The 18,886-nt window shown below is 45.8% G+C and overlaps 5 protein-coding genes across 5 annotated transcripts; 1 reads left to right on the plus strand and 4 right to left on the minus strand.

Annotated features, from left to right (window-relative positions):
* Positions 1 to 399: 399 nt before the first annotated feature.
* Positions 400 to 2,897, minus strand: L199_000520 (uncharacterized protein; the record flags this gene model as incomplete). The annotated part of the gene is made up of 3 exons (XM_064886286.1): positions 400 to 423; positions 489 to 1,767; positions 1,828 to 2,897. 3 exons carry the CDS (start codon positions 2,895 to 2,897, stop codon positions 400 to 402), a joined length of 2,373 nt encoding a protein of 790 aa, XP_064742358.1.
* A 1,313-nt stretch (positions 2,898 to 4,210) lies between these two features.
* On the minus strand, positions 4,211 to 5,990 carry L199_000521 (uncharacterized protein; the record flags this gene model as incomplete). The annotated part of the gene is made up of 9 exons (XM_064886287.1): positions 4,211 to 4,342; positions 4,405 to 4,434; positions 4,490 to 4,717; positions 4,892 to 4,962; positions 5,017 to 5,113; positions 5,179 to 5,265; positions 5,343 to 5,471; positions 5,566 to 5,837; positions 5,927 to 5,990. 9 exons carry the CDS (start codon positions 5,988 to 5,990, stop codon positions 4,211 to 4,213), a joined length of 1,110 nt encoding a protein of 369 aa, XP_064742359.1.
* A 313-nt stretch (positions 5,991 to 6,303) lies between these two features.
* L199_000522 (uncharacterized protein) lies at positions 6,304 to 7,278 on the plus strand (the record flags this gene model as incomplete). The annotated part of the gene is made up of 2 exons (XM_064886288.1): positions 6,304 to 6,570; positions 6,682 to 7,278. The coding sequence occupies 2 exons, from the start codon at positions 6,304 to 6,306 to the stop codon at positions 7,276 to 7,278; spliced, it is 864 nt and encodes a 287-aa protein (XP_064742360.1).
* Positions 7,279 to 7,518: 240 nt separating this feature from the next.
* L199_000523 (uncharacterized protein) lies at positions 7,519 to 13,619 on the minus strand (the record flags this gene model as incomplete). The annotated part of the gene is made up of 6 exons (XM_064886289.1): positions 7,519 to 7,614; positions 7,693 to 8,829; positions 8,895 to 9,885; positions 9,944 to 10,210; positions 10,261 to 13,232; positions 13,413 to 13,619. The coding sequence occupies 6 exons, from the start codon at positions 13,617 to 13,619 to the stop codon at positions 7,519 to 7,521; spliced, it is 5,670 nt and encodes a 1,889-aa protein (XP_064742361.1).
* Positions 13,620 to 14,920: 1,301 nt separating this feature from the next.
* L199_000524 (uncharacterized protein) lies at positions 14,921 to 18,803 on the minus strand (the record flags this gene model as incomplete). Its single annotated transcript, XM_064886290.1, has 11 exons — positions 14,921 to 15,102; positions 15,178 to 15,217; positions 15,285 to 15,402; positions 15,491 to 15,648; positions 15,728 to 16,107; positions 16,169 to 16,577; positions 16,643 to 17,164; positions 17,221 to 17,442; positions 17,513 to 17,849; positions 17,910 to 18,216; positions 18,299 to 18,803. 11 exons carry the CDS (start codon positions 18,801 to 18,803, stop codon positions 14,921 to 14,923), a joined length of 3,180 nt encoding a protein of 1,059 aa, XP_064742362.1.
* Positions 18,804 to 18,886: the final 83 nt, after the last annotated feature.

Below are 18,886 nucleotides of genomic sequence, written 5' to 3' on the forward strand. Positions count from 1 at the left end.
TCATATAGATGTCTCATTCAACAAACAACAACTAAATTGATAAGTATTCAAAGTATATTCAATATAACAAAGGGGATACAACGAATGGGTGTAAAGTACAGCTAAATGAATTGAATAGGAGGTGATAGTAGAACAACAGGCAGTGTGGATGGTGGATGGTGATGGGATGAGAAGTATGTACAAGATGAAGTAGATAGGAAGAAACGTCTACAACGTGAAAGTTTGAAATGAATAGTGAAAAAAGTGTATTGAATATCTTCACTATTTGTGATCTGACGAGAAGAAAAGAAGCGTAAAGAAGGAAAAAGGACACAAAAAAGAGATATTTCTTAAAGAAATAACGGGTCGAAGGTAAAAAAGAATGAAGAAAGAAAAGCCCTTGTCAGGGGGCGATTGCAATCATAAAACAAGTGCCATAGCACCCTTCATACCATTCACAATCGAGTTAGCATACTGCAGTCCATCCGCACAAGAGAATACACACTTACATGATGTATCATATCCATGAATCTTTTACCTCTTGAAGGGTTTTCCATCGGTGGGATACTCATATTTACTTTCTTTCCTCTCAATCTCAACTCCTTCTTCAACATTCTTCTCTCATGTCTAGCTTGTCCTCTTCTGGTCTTCTTACATCCGCCTCCCCCTTTGGTCGATTGGTAAGATGAATCCATATGCGTGAAAGGTAATGGTCCATCTTTCTCAACATCGGTAGATTTCAGTTTCGGATGACCAACGCCCTCAACCCCCCTGTACGCCTTGTAATCAGATATGAGTCGGTCCAGACCTTTCTTGGCTTTGATGATACACTCCATGCTCTTCTCGTGCATGATATCAGCTTGTTCATCCAGCGAGTCCGAAAGAGCGTCAAGGCGGGTCTCGACGTATTCGGATAATGAGTCGAACATCGCTGAAGCGCGAGCGAGGGACTCCTCTTTGGAAGCGGGTGAATGAGAGGTGAAGAAGTCTCTGATACGGTTCTTGACAGCATTTGCACCTCTCGAGGCTTGATATAGAGCTTGATTAGTCGTATGAAGACCTGAGCCAAGAAGTCGAACGGTAGAGTGGAGTATTGAGCCAAGAACAGCGTCGATATATCTGGATGTGGTCAAAGCATATGCTTTTGCCGGTTTAACTATCCGTTCGAGGATTTGGGATTGGACAATGGTAGACAAGCTGCAAGAGCAGTCGACAACAGGAGCTGAAGAGGTGCTCGTGGTATTTGTATCAGGTCCGTCGGTTTTATTCACCCTCAGTAACTTCTGAGTAAACTTTCTCGCAAGTGAGACTCTAGAATCGGGAGGATTTGCTGCAGGTGGTACCGTAAGAGCAACGTTGTGATCCCTGACCGAGAGCGAACAGCATGAGGTAGAGGACCTTGCGTCGGTGCTTCGAGCTTTGTCATCTTTGTCTGTTTTCTGATATGCTGTATCTGCAGTGGGTTTGGTGCTAGCAGCTGAGGAGAGCCTATCGTGTATAGATGATAAAGTCGATAAAGCTTGTTCGATCAGACGGGGATCGGGTTGGACAGCTGTAATTGGTGTACTGGCGGATGACGCTGAAAATGTAGCAGCAGGAGAAGAAAACGATAAATGGTCCCAGAAGGACGATGATTTAGGGGTCTCCAATGGCATAGAGGTAGTACCGATATTGGTCGCTGGGTCTTTATAGTCGGGGACGAAGGGTACGAACATGTTGGAGCCGAACGTTCGAATCAAGGCTACTGAGAGTATTGAAGCGAGAGCGAAGTAGGAAACTCTTGTCGACCTGATTCGATGACGGTCAATCAGCGTTCATCGGTGACCTCGCGAAAGGAGACAGACTTACCACTTCTTTGCAATCGTTTTGATCGCTTCGATATTGTCAGCAGCGAGGACTTGCTGAGCTTCCATGTCATCTACAATATCATCTCTGACGCGTTCAGCGGCCTCAGCCGCCTCTGAGGGAAAGCTTTTCTCTGGTAAGTTTTCATCGAGGTTCTTTAGAAAAGACTGAATTCTTTTCCCAGTAAGGGTTTCATCACCGACTTCTTCGTTGCCGATAGTTAGCTTGGGCATCTCGAGATCTTCGATCACCTGAAATGCTTTATCCTCTTCATCCGTTTCTTTGATATTGTCATTACTCTGTAGGAGATGGTATTTACTCCTATCTTCCAAAGAGATGTTGGGCGAATCGGTCGGAGGAGTCCATAATTTACTTGATTTCAACCATGAGTCCTCAACACCTCTTCTGACGGGACTGGAACTTCTTCTGGGAGACATTCTGCCTAAGGCGACGATAGGTGAGATAGTTGGTTGTACGATACTGGTTCCTGCTCGTGGTCGAGGACCTTGATCGGGTTGAGCCATAGGTGTCAAGGCGGAGATGGAAGCAGAAGGAGTGAAACCTCCGCTGAGAGTACCGGAAGAAGAGGTAGTGAAAGATGCTCCGTCGGGGTAGATCAGTCGGATTTGATCCGAGGAGGTGTGAAGGGTCTCTCGTGAAGAATCAAGCTTGCAAGTCGAAGCTTCAGCGTCGGTATATCCTGTAAGTGAAGGTGAATCCATCTCATCGTGCCGGGTAGGTTCGAGGATTACCGCCCCTCCATCTTCAATATCCCCATCTCTACCTCCATCAGAAGAGGCTGACCACTGAGATCGAGTTTCGTGTTCTAGTCCATGAGAATCGCTGCTAGTATCGCTGAAGACGACATCGCCAAGGACCGAAGGACCGACAGAAGATCGCTCGTCGACTTCCATCCATGATTCGGACAGGTCGGATGTGAGCTCATCGTCTGATGCATGAGGGCGAGACGAGGACGGTGATAAGGGCGGTGAAGAGGTCATAGTGGATGTTGATTGTCCCGATGGTGTCGAGGGCTGTGGGATCGCCGCAGACTTGGGTTTGATTTGGGTCATGGCCGATCTAGTGGACTCATCAGAACAAGATAAGGTTAGTATGAGGTGATACAAGTTGACGTGTGCAAGGGATGTACCATCCAGAGAATATGAGGTCCGAAGGTGTACAAAGGAGCAGAGGATGCCATGACGGCCTGGAAGATGTTGTGAGCACTTACGATGGTTGCTACAGCTATGGCAGACTACGAAGGTATTAATTCTTCTATCTAACGATTATTCACCCTCCTCGGTCTTATCCGGCCCTCTGCCTGATATAGCTGCTTTGACGGTTGTATATCTGGTCCACCGATATGTCAGCATATGCAAATGCGTATAATGTGATGATGGAAGTTGCAGCCCATAGACGTATGCGGAAGGAAGAATACCTAAAAAAAACGTACTCACCTGGTATGAATTGTAGTATGTAGTATTTAGTGTATGTGTGACGAGCGGCAAAAGTCAATGACCAATGACCGAGATTGAGGTAAGCGTTACTTTGATCCGTTGTGTCGTGTGTGAGCTATACAAGTTGTATGAAGTAGTTAGCTGGTCAGAATCGCATACACCGAGACAAGGGGAGAGAGGAGAAGATGCAGTGAGATTGTAGAAGAGGAAAGGACATGTCCAGAAGTGAATGTGATGAGACAGCGTGAACAAGCGGGAAAGCAGGTCTCACCTAACCTTGTTTCGCTTCTGGGTTAAAGCGGACAATGTTGTGGTTGAGGTTGTATATACGTATAGAATGGTAATCGTGAGTACTATAGGTGGTCTATCACATACTAGGGACCATGGATGTACCGCTGTGTCATACCTGAATACGTGAAAGAGGAAGAAAGAAGGAAGAAAGGAGGATGGGAGATGATTGAGATTGCGAGATGGGTTGATGGATGGTTGTTGGTCGTAATTGAATTTGTAGGTTCAGGGTCTGGTCTAGCGTCAGATCACTAATCACAACTAATCACTAATCACCTCTACTCGTAATCACCAAAGATAACGTTTTACATAGTCGATCAGATCTACGAGTTTAATCCTGATTTCTTGCTCTGCATTGTCATTCAAATATGCATGGAACTGGATGCATGTTGTAAACGACGAGCCGTATACCTGTATGCATGCATGCATGCCCGGCAATCCCTTTGATACAAGGTACATACAACACAACTATCAATACACAAAACTTGAGTATACACCCTATCTATCTCCCCACGAACCTGCGGGTGTGGAGACCCCGCAGCCAGTCAACTGAGTGGACTGTTCGGTTTAAATGGGTTCATTTTTACCGGTTGATGGTGGTAACAGCCAAGTAAGTGGCAGAGTTAAGCCGATGAATGAGCTCAAGGGATAAGAGTTTGAGCCAAAGAACCAATCTTCGGTCTGTCAGGTCCAGTCGGTAGGCCCGCTGATATACGTGTCGTTCGCTCGTCGACTTCATGAGGCGGAGTAACATCGAACATTCCTATCCCATCCTATATTTTCCGATTCATCAGCTTGAAGCTCGTAGAGACAAAAGCGGTAGGGCAGTACTCACTGTTTCGAACACCGTCCAAGCTCCCGTGCGCTATCATATAGTATCAGCGGAGATTAAACACCCCCACATTATACAGCAGACTCACAGCGATTCTACTTCTTATGACTTCCACCAAACCCCTCAAACCAGGTTTACTCCTGATCCTCTCCTTCTCTTCTGCGTCGATCATGCCGAATACCCTTCCAGTTTCCTGGATGAGTAATGTCATATCGGTTGTGAAAGTAAAGGAAGCTCCGAGAGCAGGCTTTATATCCATTTTGTTGAACGATGATTGGGGATTCGTAGGGTATGAAGATGCAGTGGAGTTGATAATCTGCAGCAATGAGGATGAGCGCTATTCACACATTGCAAGGATATAGTAGAGAAATAAAAACAAAGTAATCGAGGAGAGCACATAGGGGGAAGCGGGAGTATAGATGATCGATAGCAGGGGATGACGGAGGTAAAAGAGAAGAAAGAGAGGTTGAGCAATAGATGATTGACTTACGAATGATACCATTCCCTGGGAATATGAAATCTCAGCTATCTCTTCCATGAGAGTGATCAAATCGGCATGCCCTAAAAGTACGGTCCCATCAGCTTGTTAATCGTAGCAAGAAAAGGGAAGCTGACCTTGTGCCGAAGTAGCAGATAACAAATCCTTGAAATGGGTGAATATCGTATCGACCACTAAAACCTTCGTCTCCCTCGCGTCGGGATTGTCAAGTGACTGCAAACGATTAACCATCTCAGCTATAAGAGGACAGCAGTCATCCTTACCAGCTGGTCACTCACATATTTCAGCTGTGAGATAGCTTCGAACACATCTTCTAGTTTGAATGCATTAATCACTACTATTCTCTCAAGAATCAAATTCGGTTCCTACGTCCAATCAAAATCAGCTAATACTCTGATGTCAACAGCGACATGAGGAAAGCTGACCGAGTTGCGTCACTCACATCGATATGCCATTCCTCCAATATCATTTTTGCTCTTTCAGGCGAGAACGATCCCTCGGTATCTACCCACGTACACATCGCTTCTTCATCCGAAGCGAGGATCCTGAGCGAAGCATGAAGTGCAAGTAGCTATTCAAAAGGTCCGTGTCAGCTGATCGGATCTGAAAGAAAATCCTGAAGGAGAAAGCTGATGAATTCAGATTATACGAGAAAAGTAACTCACTGATTTCCCAACTTTCCTCGGACCAGCCAATTCGATTACCCCTACTCCATCCCACCTTTCAAACAGTTCATCCAAACTCACAATCCCAAACCCCTTCCAACTTCCTTCTATCTCTTCATACGTATCTCCTGATATACAATCTGGAGCAGTCAATCTTACGCAAGTGGAAATAAGGTATTCGAGCTGGATATTCGATAGGATAGGAGCGAGGGATAGAATTGCTGATGGAGAGGAGAAAATCAACGATTCTGTGGTTTTGATTCCTGCCGAGTCTATCAAAGAATACAATACTCAATATACAGTATCTGTGAGGAAAGAGTGTAGAAGATCTCTCATTGAGAATTCAGTAATGTCGACTCACCTAATTCAGGTATGAGGAATGCCAATTCGGCAGGAAGGGAATCTACCAATCGCTTGAGAAGCATGGTCGCGACTCCTGGAGGATAGTTTATTTTTCTCTACCCACACATGTGACGTTCTTCAACTGTCAACTGCCTGGGTATCCAATGAGATGTGGAATAAGATGAAGAAAGAAGGAATGAGCAGATGTCAGAAATTCAAAGTGGTCATCCTCCACTCTTCGCGTTTCTTCGTAAATCCATGTCAACACCAAAATCACAACTTCCTTCTTCCTTCCATATCTTTTATTTCTCTACTTTCCCTCATACTCAGAGGCATACACAACACAACAGCATCATACTCATTTAATCTCGCTTTGTATTCTCTATCTTACCAAGCATGTCATCATCCACCCCCATCTCCAACCAAAATCAACCATTCAAGACCGACTCTCTTCTCCCTACTTCCCTCCCATCCGCAACACTAGGTCGAAGACGGCACATCTCCCAGACCCAAACCAACCCAGCAGGCGAGAGCGAGAACCTAACCACAGAAGAGAGGCTCCAGAAGGGGCTGGATGACGAGCATGAAAAATGGAACGAGAGGATAGATAAAGAAGTCAAAGGGGTGGTTGAGGGGTTGAAAGATCTAGTAGGGTTGGCTAATGTAAGCGATAACTATCCAAGACATAGAACATATGACAACTCCATGATACCTATCTTAGAATGGACGGACTCTGATCTTGACCATTTCATTTCTTTTTTCAATCTGTTGTAGATCGGTCCCAACCCTTCTCCATTGAATTCATCGACCCTCCCCCTCCATCTTCCCCTCCGAACATCCTCTCTGATCCGCTCGGCCCAGAATCTAAGGGATATAGCACACGAATTGAAATTATTACTTGTCCTAGGAGACGAGCAGGGTCTAGTCCAGAGGAGGGATCACGAGATGGATCTGGTCAGGAGGGAAATACAGCGCAAGAGAGGGGAAGTGGGCAAAGAGTTAGGTGGTTTATTGGGATTACCACTTGACGAGCAACAGGAAAAAGGTGAACAGCAGGATAAGATGGACGATACCGCTACTGCTACCGCTACTGCTACTGCTACTGCTACTGGTAATGACGGTCAGGATGTGATGATGGACGAACCTGAGAATATACTTCGAGATCAAGAGAATACAAGTGATATCACCATCCAACCTCAACAGCCCTTTCCCGAAGATACAGCACAACAACAACAGCATCAGCAGCAACAAGAAGAAGAACATTCATCGAATCCAAATATCAATACGAATCCTAACACAAATACCGAGTCTATGCAGGTTGATCAGGCAAACGAAGAAGACGATGAAGATGATTTCGAAGAGGTATCATAGACCTCTCCGACGAAAACCCTTCATAAAAGTATACCCAGCACATGTTATACCACGATACAATTGTAGATCAAAATTACATTCACATGCATGTTTAATGGATTACCAAATTGTATAAATATAGATTCATATATAGATAAGCTAACTACCAAGATGAGATCTTGCAAGAGATTGACTTGGCGTATCATAACCAACCAGATCACCCTCATCGTACATCACACATCCTAGCTTTATTCCCAACCATTAATCCTCCCCATCATGAAAAGGCCAAGCTACCGTCAATCTAGGCGGTGCTCCATCCATCTTTCCAACCCCTCCATCAGACCACCATTCGTCGTACTAATCATAACCAAATGAAACAGTCAGCCTCAATTTCCGAAGATGTGATATCCTGTTAGAAAGAAAAGATCGACTAACCTCCTTCTGAGCATCTTCCAATTCAGCCAACATCCGAATAGCATAAGCATGCAACCTCTTATCATACCCTTTGTCCTCTTCCTTGGTACCAGCGCTCAAAGAAGACGAACATGTAACTAATGATCTCAATTTCTCTTTATCCTCTTCTTTGATCAGACCTTCCAACGCACTAGCAGTCTTAGGGGGGAGCAGGCTCGATCGTTTACTGAACGATTTGGACATATGCGGCGAAGCAGGTGGTCCCGTTCGGCCAGGACTGGAAGGTGATGGAGGCGGTGGTTGACTAGTTCTTCGCCCGGCAGAAGATGGCGAAGAAGGTTGGGGTTGAGGTGTGGGATCAAAGGTATCTGATCGAGGTGAAGTGGTAGGCAATTCAAATTCGAAAGAAAATGTATTAGGCGATTTGCTTTCTGTATTACCTCCTGATGCTCGAGATCCAGTGAGTATCGTAGGTGGTTTACCTTTCCTCGCTGTACTTGGAGCAACGGTCAATTCGGTAGGTGAAAGTTCAGGTGAAGAAGGTGCAGAAGGTGGTTTGGTGTGAATCTCAGGTATCCTAGGCGAAGGTTTGAATTGACCGGTACCGATGTTGGGCGAAGCGGAAGGAGACGAGGAAGAAGCATCGCTCTCGCCTAGCATAGGTGATACAGTGTTGGAAGGTGGTGATGGAGACGATGAATCCTTCCTCTTCTTTTTCGTTCCGAAGGACTTCTTCAACCAGTTGGTGGCTTTACCTATCTTTCCTGATGATCCACGTCCACCAGTAACATCATTACCTTGTTCGATTTGGTTTTGGATTTTACCATGAGATTCAGATTGACTATCGATACCCAGTCCCAAGCCCAACAGCTTCTCAGCCTTGTTGACAGGTGCCATATATTTGGGAGATTCAGCGACCATCGTGATCGTAGATTTGCTTCTTGGGATCCCGTTGAAGCCATATTCAGATACCGGTGTGGTAGGCACGAGTTGCTCTTCCTTTGTCTCATCATCCAATCGATCAGGTTTAGGTTCAAGCTCATCATGTCGTCGTTTGATTCGATCAAGTCGAGTCTGAAGTAACTTGACTGATTCAATCTCTACTAAATGACCTGAACCATCCTCTTTCTTCGTGTGGATGTGACCTAATCGGAAGACCTATTGGCGTCGTTGGAATCAGCTTTATGGACATCTTGACTGCTGAAAGAGCTGAAATAACTTACCACCAATCTAAGAATATAACTTCTGACAGATTGAGACCAGAACAACATCAATCGCTCAAACAGATCTTTCTGCAATAACAATTCCAGACAAAGCTCTTTCCTATCTTCAGCCCTGGCAGTAAGTACTTCCCAGTGCGTAAAGACAAATGCAATAGCTTTGACCAAAGTCAAGGCATGTTCACCCTCAGTCAAGATCAACCTGACCACAGAGATCAGATGGGGAATATCCAACAAAGAGTAAATCGGTTGTTGCTGAATATTGACTACGCCGTTATGGTTGTTACCAAATCCGATTCCAGAAGCGGTAGTTTCGAAGGGTGGGTCAACGATCCCATCTAACAGATCGAACAACGAGAAGACACCCTTGGGAGCATAGAGGGAAGTCTTCGAGATCAAGTTTTTGGTCCATACATCAATGATGTCCGTCCATAGTTGAGTACCATCACATTCGATCATTCTACCTTTCTTGCTCGAGAAATCAGGTATCATAACTCTTAAATTCGCGAAAGTCGAGATTGTTTCTACCAATCTTCTATTCGAAGTTTCCAATACAGGTGGTTTCTGACTACCTCTAAACCCGGCAGTCTCGGTAGCTTCGAAATTCGTCGATGATGACGAGGTGGTAACCGCATTGACCGACCCAAGGATATACGAATGGCACTTTTTGGCAAAGATAGTAGCTAGATGAGCGTATCCTGGTGCTCGCATCAATTCAGACGCTGGAACAGGTCGGTTGAGAGCTTCGTAGTATTGTACGATCGGGCCAAGGTAGACGGCGAGTTGTCGATGATAGGATCTATAAAATGCTGGGAATAGTTCGGAATCGTCCGATTGCCATCGCCGTAACCAGTTTCCAGGTTGGAAAAGGAAGGCGTCTCTTTCTTCTTCAGTAGTGAATTCAGGCGATAAAGCAGCCAGACGAGCATTGTAGGCTCTGGAATTGTCGAAGCAGAGTGGAAGGAGATGTTGAGGGTAATCAGGTTTTACAGGACTGATAATGATCCCATCCATCAGCCTCGGAACAAGTTGTTAACATTAATGCCACTCACCAAGCTGGAACACCCATCATGATATTCTTCGTAAACCTCATCAAAGCTCCTTTCGGCGGCTGGAGAACCGTAACAAGCTGTTCACCAACGTGAGGTACTCTGAAGAAGGCAAAGGCAAGGAACCTTCCACTGAACAACAGAGTATTGTGGAAAACACCTTTAGCCCCAAGTTTACTCATGACAAACGTCATACACTTGATCATCATCTGCGTGAACTTCGCTTGATGAGTTGGGCTATTCTCCAAAGCTTGTTGGGAAAGACATGCACTAGAAATTCTCGTCAGCTCAAATTTTCATCATACAATACGAGAGCTCACCTTTCAACAACCGCTGCCAAACCTTCCAGACATGCACCTCTCTCATTGGCGGGTTGTTCGACTCTCAATTCGAACAAAAGCGCATCAGCCCATTCGAAACATGCCGCTCGAAGCATCGTATAAGCCTGTTCTTCCGATGGGTCGTAAGCCCGCTTATCAACTTCAAGCATCAAATTTAGTAGATCGTTCCGTAACAGCGTGGCTCGATCCGCAGAGGTAATACCAGTAGATGGATATCTGAAGGAGTAGAGTAGTCTCTCTACTTCCATAGCAAGACTTCGAATATTGAAGCTTGGATCAGGGTTGACAATTTGACTTTTGCTCATCAGTGACATCGATCTCTGTCGAGACTTTTGCAATTCCATCTTCTCTTCAGGTTTGGCGGATTCGATCATCGCCGGTGACGCTAGAATTGGTTCGGGCGCAGGAGGTAACGGGATATCAGGTGCAATACTGAGAACAGCAGGGGCAGACTTCCTCTCTTCTACAGGTTCTTGTTTGGTCTCGATGGTAACGGGGGCTGCTGAAGTCTCAGCAATCACCGTACCTTCGGGTGATATATCACCAAATCCTAATCCATCCAAATTCCTTTCAGGTGGTGTATGGGGTGGGGAAGGTGAAGGAGTCTCATTTGTCGATGAGGCATTCGAAGGCGTTCTTACATGATCGGACGATGAGATTCTGGATGAGCTAGATCTTGACGGTGATCGACCGGGAGCGTACTCTGGAGCAGCAGGAGCAGGCGGTAATGACTTATCGGGCGAGAGTGATCCTTGACTGAGCATGGGTGCAGAAGATGATGAGGCAGAAGCGAAAAATTTGGCTACTGACGGTGTGATATAACTTGGATTGAGTGCGACGCCCATGTCTGAGGAAGATTTCCAGAAATCATCAAGCATAGGTACACTCCCAGCCGGTCCATCGAAGCTTTGTGACCTTCTTCGTTCGGATGCGGTCCTCTGTAACTTGGGTGGAAGTGGAGTCGCTCTTGGCGATCGGGTAGAATAGGATCTGGCAGGTGAGGCTTTGGGTGAAGCTTTCGCCTTTCGATATGGACTTTGGGGACTTCTAGGTGATCGTCGAGGTGTCGTGGGAGATCCAGCAAGATTAGGATGTCCTGCAAACTTTTCAAATCCAAAGTCAAAGTCTAGATCGAGATCTGGCAATGAGAGGAGATGAAGTGATTTCGAATGCTTGATTGGTGAGATCTCGATTAGCGTGGAGCTAGATACCTTGGCGATTGAAGTAGACGATTCTGTCCGCTTTGGCTGAGAAGTCAAATCTTCTATCTTTGATGCAGGTGTGATGTCAGCTGGAGGAGCTAGGGATACTCTGTTCGCCATGGCACTCAGATAGGGCAAAGACGACGAAGGGATCATGTCGGCTGAAGGAGTTTCTGGTGACTGTTCGGAAGGTGCTGAAAGAGGCGATACCGTCTGAGATGGTGCAGGATCCTCACGAGCCGGATTCCGTGGCTTAGATGGGCCTGCAACATTCAATAATGGAGAGGTACCAGTCGAAGCAGCACGCAACATAGGTGGAGGAGCGGGATACAACGTTCGGTCAGCTGAGAACGATGCTCTGCTCTGAGATTCAGGAGAATCGCGATGTTGGACAGGCGATGGAGTAGGACGAGAGCCCATGGAGGGTCTTCTAAGTTCGTCAGTCGACGGTCTGCGTAGCTCATCTCCGGATGGTCGTCTTCGCGTAGGTGGAATATCGCTTCGCTCCTTCTCTTTACCTTTCCCACTGTCTTTACGTTGGAACAAAGCTTTCAGTGCTCCTGAACTCTTCTTCAATGAAATACCAGTTGGCTTCCGGTCCATATCAGCTGGTAGACCTGGAGTTGCAGTACTAGCCACTCCCAAGGTCCGTTGCTGCATGGCTCGAATCTCTTTCTTAGTAGGTGCTGCCTCTGTGGACGTCCTAAGTAAATCTTCGGATCGTCGACTGAACATTGGTGGCTTCTCTGCCTTTTTGAACGCAGAACATGAAGAACCGGATGAAGCGTTATCCAAAAGGGATAAAGGTGGCGTACTGAGTGATGCCTGTCTGGATGCAGGTGAAGGACTGATACTCCTCAGATGGTCCAGTGACTTTCGACCACCTTTTTGGGGTAGTGGAGTCGGTGAGAGAGGCGGTGCCGTCTGATTCCGTTCCAAAGGTGGTCTACCTTCGCTTGGTGCTATATCATTACTCATCTTCTTCACCGGTACCATTTTAGCTGTCGGTAATCTTGTCTTGCTTCTTGCAGGGATGACGGGCTTTTCCTCGACGACTGGAGTGCTTTTTGGCTTTGTGTCGATATCTGTATCATCTATATGTACCCAATTTTGACTGAGGCGATTCTCCTTTACCTCCAGAGGTGGTGGTGTCCTACCTCGATGAAGGGGTATGTTGAGGGGTTTTGTCGAACCTCTAAAATTGTTCATATCGGTTATTAGGGGTGTAGGAGGTAGAGGACCTTGAGCCATAGCTGGAACTTGTGTTCTGTTGGGCGTAGGCGATTGATGTTGGAATGATTTTGCTCGTTGAGCAGCGGTAGATACAGCAGGTGATGGTGACGATGAGTCAAGTATACCAGAACCAGAAGCTATGATTGGATTATGTTCAGTCTTTGATGAATGAGGGGTTTTCAATGTCCTTGAAGATGTCGAGGCTGTTGTGGATAGGGAGTTTGACGACGCACTTCCAACAGTGACAGCTGAATGGGGATTGGGTCCAGGAGACCTGCTCCGATTGCTGTTACTCGATCCACTACCACTTTTCTCTGTAGACCCACCGCTAGAGGATTGCAAGGTCGAAGTCGGACTGGAGAATAGAGGTGATTTAGGTGAGGGATAAGCTGGATTGTTGGGATAATATAATGGTCTATGTGCTGCAGGTGAGACTGAACGCAGATGCTGCTGCTGCTGTTGTGGTGGTTGTTGATGTATAGCAGGTTTGTTATACAACGTTGTGTATGGATCAAGCTGTAAGATCAGAAAGATGGTTAGATTCAGTACTCAACCTAATCACGCCCACTTTCCCCCTCCTTACACCAACGTATCCTTGTTGATACACACATCTCATCAACCTTTCATCCTCCTCCTTTATACCTCTACCATCACTTAATCACCCAGAAGCGGTAAGATAGATTCATATACACTCACATTCTGTACACCCAGCTCAGCTGCTTTGGCGATAGCACCTACACCACCACCGAGAATGACCGGTGGACCCGTACTTCCCAATCTCCTCCTAGACGATCTCGTATTCTCCTTTCCAGCTTTTCGAGTGCCCAATCCAGATCCGCTCGCGGTTGCAGCTGCAGCCGGTGCAGGCATCTTCAATGGCACGGTGGTACTTGCAGTAGCCATGGCGTGATGGTGATGTGAGGATGTCGATGATGATGAAGCTGATGTTCTTTGTGACATAGTTTACCGAGTCTAATTTACACCAAGTGTATTGTTGATGGGAAACAATCAGTCAATCAAATTTGGTTGAGATAGAGATGTGCAGGGAGAAGAAGAAGGGGTTCGTTTCAGATATTGATTTGATAGGACTAGGACTAGGACTAGACGAAAGGTAAGGAGGGGTTGGGTCGATTGCGACGATAATGGTATGAACCAAAGGGATGTTATTATGCTATGATAGGTCAGAGTAGAGACTCACAAAGGTATCTACCAGTGATATCGTGATCTAGCCCTTATTCCTTACTTGACCGGTGACTGCTCCTTTCTTCTACTAGCTGTCGGGTGTGATGGGATGTGACATGTACAGTATAGGTGGTGATAGTACTAAATGTGGGCAGTAGGACGTATGTCCAACTCCTTTATCTGTGTGTGACCAACTCTATTTCACACACCACTAAGCTATTGTTTGTTTCTCTGGTATTCGTTCTTACGCTCGGACCTTCGTTTGATATGAAGATATGTGTGTTTCGTCAAATTCGTTTCGTATGATGTATCCAGTACAGTCCGTCTTGCTTCAACTACAGGTATGTCGGACTCTATGGAAATAAACTGCTAGAAGACTGTCGTTCCACTTGGAGCTGTCAGTATCAGTCTTGCCGTTGTCGATGATGCAGTGGAGGGGATTGACGTGGATGTGAAACCTTGATGATGAGTCAAGAAGTAATGTCGAAGGACAAAGAAGATAACTGTAAATTATAAATCGAGAAAGCATGCACGCGCCTCTTCTTTTTTGATTTTCCTTCTTTTGTCTTCTTATGCGCGGGCCAAAGATCAAAAATCTCCGAATTCCCACGTTTCGCAATAGAATATTACTCCATTGGGTAAATATAGCGGTGTATGTCACGTCCTGACACGTGAAGAAGGTGAAATAACGCGTCGTATGTGAATAGCATGCTGCATTGAATGACGTTGTAGCACAGGAGATCTCACCGTATGCCTAATGTTCTCAGGTACATTCACTCGCACGTAAAGGATGAAGCGAACAGTTGGATAGTAGCTGTATCATCCAGTTGCAGGTAAGATTCAGGCTAGCTTAATCTGATCAGGCAATCAAGGAACACCACGTCTGGACTTCGATAGTGAGACACTCGATGCACTGAGTTTAGGCATACATGTCATAACCTACATGTTCTATCGTATCGAGATTACTACTTCCTATATTGCTGTCACTTCTCTCGGCCTCCTTACATCGTGCTCAACTGCACTCATCTCTGCCCACCACCCAATCTGATCTTGAAAGAAGTACTAGGCGTAGGGACACTATCAATCGTCGTCGTGTCAATCGGTGTGTATCCCCCAAATCCAGAAGGAGTACCACCGCCAGTCGACATGGATGGTGAAGGTGCGACTGAAGATGCGTTGAACATTGGACAATTTCGATTGGCCTCTGTATAAGATAGACACGAAAAATTGTCAGCTATAGGGTTCATCACTGACATTCCATCTAATCAGATATGCTTACTCGTATGTCCAAGTTGTCCACATGCACCGCATTTTCGTTTCTGCAAAGAAAGATTAATCAATCAGGCACTGCTTCAGTGATGGCACCCTTGAGACGTATACACTTACCCCTCCTTCAAGATCAACTCCGTCCACATCTGTAGGGTCCAAAGTCCTACTTGCATATTTCTTTCTCATCAACCTTCTTTGTTGATTCAATTTGATCTGTTCGATCTTCTTCCTCAACCTGTAGAGGTACAGACGAATGCCATGCAATCAGTATATACTTTCATCCATCCACCAGTGTGCACATCCAGGAAGTATGGTGTACTCACGCAGCTTTCATGATCTCGTCATCTTCCTCATTGCCAGTAGGAGCCAGTTGATCGTAATTATCCATATAGTACTCTAACTTCTTATCTTCTATTCTACGAAGATAAGCCTGGATGACAGCTGGTTCACGAACAACCTCAATAACTTCTTTCCCTTTGACCTGTTAATATTACATATCGATCAACTACCACTCTTATATGCAAGCACGACAAAAAGTGGATACGACTCGGATCACTCACCCTTCTCTTGATTCTCAAAACCTTTCCAGCCGTGGGGTTCGCTCCAGTATACGTCGATTCCCCATCCATACTCATCGCAGGACTCATCTCCCTCGGTGAATCAGCATACATCGGTGTGTTAGCCATAGAATTCCCCCTTGAGAATGCCCGTCGACTATCAGCCCTGTTGAATCTTGGGCCCAGCCCCGCAGGTGTAGAAACAAACGGGTGTTGTCTATTTGGATCTTCATCTTCATCTGGATTGATCTCCGGTGGATTTGGATTAGACAAAGAATTCCACTGTAAATCCCATACTTTTCTTTTCTCCTCTTCGTATATTCTGTTCTGCTCAGCGTTAGATATCTTCACGACAGCTCCACCAGCTTTCGCTTCAGCTTCCACTATAACAACATCAGCTGCTAAGCCACGATTAAATGATCAGCTGAAATATGCGTCACTTACATCTCCTTCCTTGCTCAGTCTCTCCTTTTCTCAAGAAGTAATTCTTCATATTCGCCCTCAAAAAACTAAAACCTTCTCCTCTACCTGTCGGATCTCCTTCACCATGAACGACCAACCACGCTTTCTGAGCTTCGGCAAGTTTGTAATTATGAGTTGTGGACCATACAGCCAATTGCTGTTCGATATCTAATCCACTATCATCTTCATCCTCTTGTCCACCTTCTGCAGTCTTGTGGTATCCCGCGTCATGTAAATGTCTAGCACCCACTTGCATAGCTTCGAATAGAGCGGCTGCCTCGGGTGTACACAGCTCCAATACTTCTTTACGTTCGGAGGGGAATGAATAATCGGGGTTCAGCATCCAATAGCCCTGATTTGGTCCAGGTCCTCTTGCGTACGCCAGAAATTCCTACGATCAGACATACATGTCAGCTGTGTTAACCATTAACCATCTGAGATATACTGTCAGCTTACGTTTCCTTTGACCTTGAGTCTCTGCCTCATCTGCAATTCCGTCTGATCAGGGAAGTACTTCAACAACTTGGCCATCTTGAATCTCTTCTGCTTGGATTTCTGAATCAACAGCCAAGCGATGATCATCAGTCTCATTTTCGACGTATTGGTGTTCTTCCTAGCATGAGGTGCATGAACTTCAGATTCGTTAGGTACTGTCTGTCCAACTGTGAAGATGTGGTTGATCGATCGAAGGTAGAATGTCGAATGACCATTGATCGTTTGCCGAATCACCAAGAAATCGGTAGTTTCAGGTGTGTGTCGGAAGATAGGTGCTCGGATCAGATTGTTATGTATCACTTGAGTGACGTTCCCTCGATCTACGTAGCCGAGCATGAACGGTTCGGCATCTCCAGGATTTAGGATGGAAGGTTGACCGAAATCGAGTTTGGGAACATGTTCATCTTTGTCATCCTTCTTTCGATAATAGTTGACGATGGTCGTTCCCATACCATAGTTGCTCATTATAGGTGGGTATTCCTCCTATGTGTGCCGTCAGCCTTGATTTGCTCCTTAATTGAGCACCAAATTGAGCTCACCGAAAATTCCAACAGGACATATGGACCTTTCTCTGCCAAGGTAAGATCCTTAGTGGTCTTAAATCTCTCCGAAGGATCAGCAACGATCTTACTCTTCTTTGAGCTGACATTCGCAGAAGGGTTAGACTTGATCTTAGAGAATGAGAACGTGACGCCAGTAGGGAACTGGAGTGCTGGTCGATGCCATGCTCGCGCTTCCGATTTGGTAAAGGTGGTTTTGTACTGTATAGATTCATATAGATTATTCAGCTCGCAATTGACGCAAGGCTGTTCTTCTGAAAGCTGGACTTACGAAAGGAAGTTGCAGATGTCTTGCAGGTAACGAATGAAACACTTCGATAGCTCCGAATGTCTGTCTGATCCTATATCTGGCTTCTCTGGAGTGCTCGTACAGGTGGTCGTTGGATATATTGAACGGATCTAATTTAGCTATTGCAGGTTGAACAGCTCCAGCTTCTGCAGTTGCCTTCTTGGTTGGCGCTGTCGGTACAGGTTCTTCCTCTTCGCTGTCTATCAGATCAGGTGATACGCGCCTTGCATCCCATATCACATCGTTGAGCCAATCACCGGAGTCCAATATACCATTACGAGGCGCAAGAGGTTCGATGGGCTTCAAAGCAGGGATATCTCTGTCAATGCACGTCAGCTGACTTGATTCCGTAGGGCTGAGAAAGGGAAATGCGACTGACAATGAGCACATCGTTATTCCTTTTTCCCAATCTTCTAATTCCAGGGCATATCCCAGATCATCATTCTGCCAATCCAACGGTGTTATCTGACTGTTCTGATTATCCTGTTCTAGCGATACAGGCGGTCTGGTCATCTCCTTTTTCCGCCTAGCTCTAGCTTCTTTCACCCATTCTTTATCGAAGTAAGATCCAATAGGAGCTTTGTAATTCGGTTGATCGGGAGATGCAACCTCAAGCTGAGGTAAAGAGGGGAGTAAGAAGCTCGCCGGTAAGTTAGGTATCGAGCTTGCATCAATGGTGAAAGAGACTACATCCGTTAATCAGTAAATAGCTTTCCAGCTAATCCACACAGAGGTGAGGATTATTTACTAGCTGTATGATACACTTACATTCTTTCCCATTTTCCAACCTTCGTTTCTTCCTTTTCTGTAAAGCCAACAATCTCTTATCCTGGGGAGTTTCATAGAAAACCTCACTCATCCTCAACCTCTTTCCTTTCTCAAAGTTCGGCCAAATATTCATGACCTGTTCCAGCTCTTTCTCTTTCTTCGTTTTTCCCACCGTCTCCTTCTCCTTTCCCTTGCCCTTATCTATCGCAGAGGTAAATTCCAACCCTTTTCTAATCCATCTTTCCTCCTCCTTCTTACGTCTCTCTTCATCCCTCTTCCGCTGTTCAGCATCTTCTTCTCCTGGCAGTTCATCTACCGAGATATCATCTTCATATTTGTCCTCGTCATTATCTTCTGCTTCTATCTCTGCTATCTGCCTTGAAGAACCTCCTGAGCCTTCTCCGAGAAATGACCCGAGGGAGGATAAGTCGATACCTGCTGAAGCTAATACGCTGGAAAGACCGAAAGAGGCGACTGATCCGAGAGCTTCATCCTCGGATGCCATCTTGACGGCAGTTCGGTAGTCACTGTGACTTGGTGAGCGAAGCGGTATTGAGGTGTCACGATGATGACAAGAAGAAAGACAGA

The sequence above is a fragment of the Kwoniella botswanensis genome, chromosome 1 (genome assembly GCF_036426115.1).
Source record: "Kwoniella botswanensis chromosome 1, complete sequence".
Lineage (NCBI taxonomy): Eukaryota > Fungi > Basidiomycota > Tremellomycetes > Tremellales > Cryptococcaceae > Kwoniella > Kwoniella botswanensis.